Source organism: Brachyhypopomus gauderio, chromosome 1 (assembly GCF_052324685.1).
Source record: "Brachyhypopomus gauderio isolate BG-103 chromosome 1, BGAUD_0.2, whole genome shotgun sequence".
NCBI classification, from domain to species: Eukaryota; Metazoa; Chordata; class Actinopteri; order Gymnotiformes; family Hypopomidae; genus Brachyhypopomus; species Brachyhypopomus gauderio.
The window spans coordinates 15,698,952-15,707,878 of record NC_135211.1 but is presented as its reverse complement, the minus strand read 5'-3'; the positions used below and the strand labels follow the sequence as shown (position 1 = coordinate 15,707,878).

General features: G+C 42.1%; 1 protein-coding gene across 1 annotated transcript; it reads left to right on the top strand.

Moving 5' to 3' along the window:
• Positions 1-1,981: 1,981 nt before the first annotated feature.
• On the top strand, positions 1,982-6,640 carry LOC143526805 (kelch-like protein 10). Its single transcript, XM_077021476.1, has 8 exons — positions 1,982-2,224; positions 3,449-3,938; positions 4,047-4,466; positions 4,612-4,809; positions 5,366-5,515; positions 5,763-5,879; positions 6,156-6,247; positions 6,366-6,640. Exons 1-8 carry the CDS (start codon positions 2,061-2,063, stop codon positions 6,523-6,525), a joined length of 1,791 nt encoding a protein of 596 aa, XP_076877591.1. The 5' UTR covers positions 1,982-2,060; the 3' UTR covers positions 6,526-6,640.
• Positions 6,641-8,927: the final 2,287 nt, after the last annotated feature.

Genomic DNA, 8,927 nt, shown 5'->3' with positions numbered 1-8,927 from the left:
AAAGTGCTATTTTTTCTTCGTCTTGCTCCTGATTCGCCATTTCTGCCTCTTCTCCCTTTGTGTCGTGTCACTGGTGTGCTTCGGCGCGCGTGTAAAAACATTGGCTCTGATTGGCTACCATAATGCTGCCTTAGCCAATCGCTTACTGACTTGTTAAGTTAAACAGGTGTTACACCGAGAACTGTGACCTATCGAGATCTTTTATTCCTCACTAGCCTGGGCAGGGATCCGCTCAGATTACTGTTAGTATATCAATATATATAGTAACGCACCGCTTTTAATGACCAGTAATGTCAACGGCGTTGTAATGACAGGAAAAGTAATTAATTATATTATCACGATTCAGCCCAGTTAGTGATCTATATATGTGGAGCTGTGATGATACAACCCAGTTAGTGATCCCATGTGGGACTGTGATGATACAGCCCAGTTACTGATCTATATATGTGGAGCTGTGATGATACAGTCCAGTTAGTGATCCTTATATGTGTGGCTGTGATGATGCAGCCTGGTTACTGATCTTTAGCTATATGTGGGTTAATGATAAACTTTGAGATGACGGAGGAGCTGGCAGCTATGTGGTCAATGTGATGTTAGTGTTGTTAAAATTGCAAAAACCTTCAAAGCCAAACAACCACAAGTTCATTAAATAATGATATAATTCTGTCCTCCACATTTTCATTGTATCATTGTAATTTTTATGGCCTTGGAAAAATGTATTGCCCTCTCCTGGTGTAATGTGTAGGTGTTCCAAAATTTTCATCCATATAGTGTATTGTATTAACCAATTAAAATAATAATCTTCTTACTTTAGCTTGAGGTTTATTCTTCTGTAGCAATGCTGTGATGATGGATAAAGAAGTCTCCACTGACACTGTCTTAGTTGTCAATATTAAGTTCATTAATTTTGAAGTGACTATCACTTTGCGTGTTCATTTGATGTGTAGAGAGGAAATCAGTTGGAGTCAGAAATCAGTTGGGTTTTATTTGCAAACGAAGATCTTCGGAGACCTCACAACACAACACACTGTGCTCCTTTAAGAGGGAATAAGATCTGACAATTTACAGTTAAAACAGACACTTATACATTGGTCACTCCACCCAAATCATGTGCCACTTACTGTTGTGTATTTTTTTTTTTTTTTGCAGCAATCATGGATCTATTTTGCACACTCTACAGTATTTAGTTGCCAATTATTTTCCATGACCCTTTCTCCTCTTTAGAAGAAAACATCTTGTGCTTCTGCTATGGGTGGTTCCCAATCAATTTTATTCCACAATATGTGTTGCAAAGTGTTGCAAAGTGTTCTTAATCTCACAGGTGGCTCCTGGTATTCTGTTGAGCTCCCTTGTGCTGGCTATAATATTTTGATTAACCCCTTGACTTTCCCAAGTTTGTAATCTTTATTTAAAATGTATAATACTCAACTTTCCCACATTACCAAAAGAACAGCATCAAATCAGGTACCCGGGTCTTGAGAGAGGTCAGTGTCAATCTTCTTTCGTACAGTTAAAACTGTCCTACTTATATAGGCTAGTAGTTTATACAAAGCTGGGACCCCACATACAAACATAATTTCATTTCCATTTGAAACAGATCATGTAATGAAGAAATTTCTTAATTTTTAACTAAACAGATTTTTTTCTTTGTCCAGCTCACTCATATCTACAAGAGATCTGAATTTCAGATAATTTCATTTAAACCTAAATCACTACATAAAGTATAACATAGTTAGGTAATTACAATTAGGTAATTACAATTTTGTAATCAATTATGTTTCCCCTCCCATTTAACTGTAACTGTCATTTCAATCTGAAATTATGGTACTGGCTATTGCATGAAATGTGTACTCTGTCATGGTCTTAAATTAGGCACTCAAGACAGACCTTATGAAGCACATTATAAAGCTCATCTCATCAACATATTGTTACTATGATGTAATAGAGATTCATTCCGGAACTCTCTTGAGTCCTATGTGGCTATTAGAATTCTATTTAACAATCTTAACAGTGTTGAAGGAAGTCCTAGTTAAACTCACACGTGTCTAAAACTGGTGACAATGAATGAGCAAGCAGAGGTGTCTCACGAAATGAGTGCTATGTCCTGCACTGCCTTCAACGATCTTCGTTTGGAGGGAAAGCTCTGTGACGTGATCCTCAAATTCAACGATGTAGAGATCAGTGCTCACAAGAACGTCCTTTGTGTCTGTAGTGACTATTTCAGGTGAGAGAGGCCTATTTCAGAGGTTGATATACATATGTTAATTTCTAGTGTTAAAAAAGATTGTATCGTTATTAGTTGTTATTAACCCCAAATGTATTGGATATAAGATAATGTTTTTTCCATAAGAAATTTTTCCATAAATGGAAAATAACTTAATAGTTTAAAAGTCTGATTTCATGATTAGGATTAGAACTAATCTTAATAACCTTTTAGTGAAATTTCAATGACTAAGATGATCATCATTCTCAAAATCAGATAAAAAGTGAGACAATCCTACATTTAAAATTTTATTATGTAGCCTCCAGCCTTCCTAAGTCAACATAACAGCAGCCATTCACCAGTAAAGCTAGATGGAGTGAGAGAGCCCAGGACAAGCGTCTGAGCCCATTCCTCTGAAAATAACCTCTAGATCAGAGTCCTGGGCCCACTCATCTGTACAGAACCTCTCTAGATCAGAGTCTTGGGTCCATTCCTCTGTACAGAACCTCTCTAGATCAGAGTCCTGGGTCCACTCCTCTGTACAGAACCTCTCTAGATCAGAGTCCTGGGCCCACTCCTCTGTACAGAACCTCTCTAGATCAGAGTCCTGGGTCCTTGCTTGTGGATTCACACCACAGGTTTCCGGTAGGGTTCAGATCAGGAGATTCAGATGGACATGATAAAACTTGATTCTTTTATCATGAACCCACTGATGGATGCTAACTTGGCAGTTTGTCCTGCTGAAAGACCAGACCTCAGCCCAATTGTAGCTTCCTGGCAGACTCTGCCAGACCTTCATTTAAAATCTGGAACTCGTGTATGTATTTATGCATTCTCTGATTGGTTGCTGGATGACTGGGAGACTTCACTTAGACTTGTATGTCATCTCATATTCATTCCCCAGTGAAACATGTAGGCATGGATAACCACTTAAGCATTCCTACAAACTAAAATTTAAAATCTTAACACTTCTCTGTTAGAATTTGTTCATAAGAACTTTCTATGACTGCCAATGATTGTCACATATATTTTTGTAAATATATTTTTGTTTTTTGTACAGCTTATTTTTCAGTGTGAAGTTTTATTATGATCACAGTGAGCCCATGAAGCTACATTTCCCCCAGCACCCACTTCATGATCCAGAACATAAGAATAATAAATAAATAGATTACATTTTTTTTCATTCCAAAGGCATCAAAGTACAAACTCAAACACCTAAGGGTGACCTGTATCCTTCCTCCACAGGACACTGTTCACCGGTGGCTGGAGCCCTCCAGAGAAGCGCGTCTACAACATCCCTGGTGTCTCCCCACAAATGATGCAGCTGATTGTTGATTATGCCTACACACACTCAGTGCCCATAAATGAAGACAACATGGAGGAGCTGTTAGCAGCTGCAGACCAGTTCTTAGTCTCGGGCCTCGTACGTTCCTGCTGCCAGTTCCTAGAAGCTCAGATGGGTGTGGAGAACTGCATAGGCATCTGTAAACTGGCTGACACTTACTGGTGCCCGGACCTGCTGCAGAAAGCCCGCCTGTTCGTCCTTCATCACTTTGAAGAGGTCGCACGTGTGTCAGAAGAGTTCCTGGAGGTGCCGCTGACCCAGCTGTGTGACATCATTGAGAAGGACGACCTCAATGTCAAACAGGAAGAGGTGGTGTTTGAGGCCGTCCTGCGCTGGGTCGCACATGCGCCTCAGGAAAGGGAGGAATACATTGCTGTCTTGTTGTCAAAGGTCTGAAAGTGGTATTGCTGGCATAATGTCCTACATGTCTACGTCTTCATTATAAAATGAAGTAAGAATGGTAATAGTTTTCAAGGCAAGTCTATTTTTTTTATCCAGGTGAGAATGGCACTGATGACAGCAGAGTACTTCATGAACAACGTCAAGGGCAATGCTTTAGTGAAAGACAGTGAGGACTGCAAGCCGATCATCATCAATGCGCTGAAGGCCATGTACGACCTGAACATGAATGGAGCGTCTAACTCTGACTTCAGAAACCCTCTGTCCCGCCCACGCCTGCCCTACACCATCTTATTAGCTATAGGCGGTTGGAGTGGTGGTGGTCCCACCAATAGCATCGAGGCTTATGATGCGAGGGCAGAGTGTTGGAGTAATGTGACACTGGAGGAAGAGAGTCCACGAGCCTATCACGGAGCAGCATACCTGAATGGATTTGTGTACATTGTGGGAGGATTTGACAGTGTTGATTACTTCAGCAGCGTAAGAAAGCTTGACCCTGTGGCCAGGACTTGGCATGAGGTCAGTAACAGTGTGTATGTGTGCAAGATTGTTGTGTGTGCATTTTTAGTGTTTGTGTGTGTGTGTTTTTAGGTTGCTGTGTATGTGTTGTTTATAGTGTTTATATTGTTGTGTATGTGTTGTTTATGGTGGGTGGGTGTTGCAGGTCGGATCAATGCATGTTCCACGTTGCTACGTTAGCGTAGCTGTGCTAAACGACTGCATCTATGCCATGGGCGGCTTTGATGGCCACATACGCCTCAACACGGCAGAGTGCTACGAACCTGCAACAAAGCAATGGAGCATGATCAGACCCATGCATGAACGGCGCAGTGATGCTAGTGCTACCACACTGCATGGCAAGGTGGCAACACATACTGACACACACACACACATACACACACACACACACACACACACACACACACACACACACACACACACACACACACACACACACACACACACACACAACCAATTTCAGTGCTACCAAACCAGTGAGCTGAGAAATGCCTGCATGTCAATGCATACAAATGCTCACATACATACTTGAGTTTATTCCCCACTATACACTAGAGTATATTCTTACATCTGTAAGACAGATGATAATATACAGTAGTTCCATCCTAAACTTAAATGTGTTCCTTTGGATTATTTCAGCTCTTTAACTAAATGTTTTATTTAAATATGAAATCATGAAGCATAACAATGTAGTTTACATAATGTCAATGAAGATTTTAGAATGAAATGGCGTTCAATACTTGCTAGATAGATTAGCCTCATGGCTTCAGAAATGGTGGACACCACACATGTATTGGATTTTTCACTGAAATGTTCCTTTAAAGATCATATTGTGTAGCCCACATTGTATGACAGTGAAGGTTGACACAGTCAGCATTGTGTGTGTATATGATTGGCAGGTCTACATCTGTGGAGGGTTTAATGGACATGAGTGTTTGTTGACGGCGGAGGTCTACAACCCTGAGATGAATCAGTGGAGTCTCATCGCTCCCATGAGGAGCAGACGCAGTGGAGTGGGAGTGATTACCTATGGCCAGCAGGTCTACGCTGTACGGACCACACACACACACACACACACACACACACACACACACACACACACACACACACACACACACACACACACACACACATTCACTTCTATATAACACATAGTAGCATAATGCAGTCATTTGCCATTTTTACTGATGGAGTATCTTCAAAATGTCTGCCTATAAGAACTATAATTAAAGTCATTTCACTCTATAAAATGACACAGTCAAATGAACATCTGCCCTGTCTTTTCTGTTTTTGGAGGTGGGGGGGTTTGATGGGGCCAATCGCTTGCGGAGTGTGGAGGCCTATAACCCCATGACCAACACCTGGAGAGTCATGCCCGCAATGATCAACACACGCAGCAACTTCGGCATTGAGGTGACAACACACACATATCCACACACACTCATACACACACACACACACACACACACACACACACACACACACATCCACACACACTCATACACACACACACTCATACACACACACTCATAGTGGCTGATGACTGGGACAGTATTACATATGGTGTCGCCCTTTAATAGATATTTAAGATACAGGCATCATGCTAAAAAGATATTCAGATCACGTTTTTAGGTTATTTAGGCTAAACATATTAAAGTTCCAAATGTTTACATTTTTTATTTTGCACAGGTGGTCGAAGACCTCCTGTTTGTGGTCGGTGGATACAACGGCTTCACCACCACCTTTAACGTGGAGTGCTACGATGAGAAAACGCAAGAATGGTGAGCTCCCACCTGTCTGACATGAAATGAAATGAAATGTAATGTAATGAAATGTGCCATATTTGATAGTGGAGTGAGCGGTGCCATGAACCCATGTGCTCCCCTGTGCCTCCCGCAGGAATGAGGTCCACGACATGGGTGTCTTCCGGAGTGCGCTGAGCTGTTGCGTGGTGTCGGGCCTGCCCAACGTGGTACAGTACGCCGCTCCCCGGGACCTGCCCGAGGACGTCCCACAGAGCCTGATGTCATCCACCTCCGACACCACCTTATCTACCTGAGACAGCCCTGCAGGATCCACCAATAAACCCAGACTTAGACATCAGAGCAGACTGTACCATTTTATTCTTCAAAAGGGGGAGCTTAGATGATTAGAGATCCCAAAGAGACTTGGTGCTTGTCTTACTGTGGAACAGAGTTTCTGTAATAATCTTGAGCCATGTACAGGCACAAGGGAGTGAGTGTTGACCCTGCACCAACAGCTCCCGCTCAAGTAGGACAGAGTGGTTTAATGTGTCACCTTATAAACCGTTTATCAAAAAAATGATGAAAAAAGACGAGGAGAAAATCTACCAAAAAAATATATAAGTCAATTGAAGTGGTATTTCAAATTAATACTTAATAATATTATAATTAATAATAATCAGTCAGAACAAACATTGGAACTCGCTAGTGCTGAAAAATTTGTAAGAATCATATGACCATGAAATTAGAAAATATATACATCATACAGATTATTCACAGGTAAACCATAATCCATCAGATTGACCCCCATATCCATGGTGCTTATCCTGCTGCGGTCGCTCAGACTGCAGATCGTTACTGCAGTAGCGTTTCAGACACCACCTTGGTGCCACCCCCTCCTCTGAGAATAAATCCAGGCCACACTTCGCCCTGAATGCAAACACATGTCTGCATGGTAACCTGTTGAGTGTGGCAATCGGACCGGTGCAGGACGTGGCCGTGACATTTATGATGTCCGAGGCGGAGTCCAGCACGGCCGTGTCTCCTGCGGTGACCTCCTGTGGAAAAACCACTCGCTCAGAGAGGCCCACCTGCCAACAAGGACACAAGCTCACAGTGCCCATAACCATCCACGGCTAGCTGCGCATACACATGCATGTCAGACAGCCTACAGGCTGTGGTCACAACCAGAACCTCAGGAAACAGGTCAAAATTATTTTGCATTGTAGTATCCTGATAGATGACATTGTGATCTGTAGTTAGAGTAGGGAACAGGTGGAGGTGAGCTTGGAAAGATGGAGATATGCTTTGGAGAGCAGGGGAGTGAAAGTGAGCAGGAGTAAAACAGAGTACATGTGTGTGAATGAGAGGGCAGACGGTGGACAGGTCCAATTACAAGGAGTTGATTTGGTGAAGATTGACGAGTTTACCTACTTAGGGTCGAGGGTACAGAATAATGGAGGAAGTGAAAGAGAGGTAAAGAAGAGAGTGCAGGTAGGGTGATGTGGATGGAATAAAGTGTCTGGGGTGATCTGTGATAGAAGGGTGTCGGCTAGAATGAAAAGAAAGATCTATAGGACAGTAGTGAGACCTGCTATGTTGTATGAACTGGAGACAGTGGCACTGACAAAGAGACAGGTGAGGGAGATGGAGGTGTCTGAGATGAAGATGTTGAGATTCTCTCATTTGGAGTGACGAGGAAAGATAGGATCAGAAATGAGTTTATTAGAGGATCAGCACATGTAGCATGTTTTGGAGATAAAGTTAGAGAAGCGAGATTGAGATGGTTTGGACATGTACAGAGGAGGGAGGAGAGGTATATTGGTAGGAGGGTGTTGAGGATGGAACTTCCAGGCAAGAGGAGGAGAGGTAGAACTATGAGGAGGTTTATGGATGCAGTGGTAGAGGATATGAGAGTGGCTGGTGTGTCAGTGGAGGACACTCAGGACAGGGCCAGATGGAAGAGTTTGATCCGCTGTGGCGACCCCTAAACGGGAATTGCAGAAAAAAGAAGAAGAGTAGTATCCTGATAGAAGATGCCCTTCAGAATGTGGTCCTGATCAACAAGCACATCCACTATACAGTCTGAAAGAAAGAAAAATGGCAATGAAGACATTACTGTGACACTTTGTAGGCCTATAGTGGATAATGTGGAAAAAGGTAGAAATGTGATAACCATGCCTACATCTGTGAAGACGTTATGAACTGTAAGCTAATTCCTCCAGAAATGTTGTTACTTCTAATAAGGAACGCTACCAATGAAAGAAGCTTTTATTTAAGTAGTTATTTCAACTCAGTGGGGAATCGTCAGGGCCCTCTACGCCCTCTCAGAGGGCCTAAAAATATTCTTAAAACATAAATATATATAATATAATTTATCCAATTTTATTTTATCTACTTACAGTTTGACAATCGACATCTAAACAATTACAAAAATATAAGCAAATAAATTATTCAACCGTGTTTATTCAATCTGTGTTTGAAGGTGAGGGGTTAAGTGTGATGCCCGCTGTTCGTTTACAGAGGGCCTGGCAGTTATAATTCAGCGCAATACCAGTTTCAAATGACAGTAAAATTGTCCAATCATATCTTCCCTATTAGTGGGCGGGCTTAACTGTATGATAATTTCCACCTGCTGTGGCGACGCTAGCTGTCGTTAGCGTACCACCGCTAGCTAGTTTCGATTCATTCCTTAGATGCCCTCGTGCGCCTTGTTTAC

Coding starts and splice junctions, on each gene's coding strand:
- LOC143526805 (XM_077021476.1), top strand. CDS start 2,061: ATGAATGAGCAAGCAGAGGTGTCTCACGAAATGAGTGCTATGTCCTGC. Junction 5,516..5,762: donor ATGGCCAGCAGGTCTACGCT/GTACGGACCACA, acceptor CTGTTTTTGGAG/GTGGGGGGGTTTGATGGGGC. Junction 6,248..6,365: donor GATGAGAAAACGCAAGAATG/GTGAGCTCCCAC, acceptor TGCCTCCCGCAG/GAATGAGGTCCACGACATGG.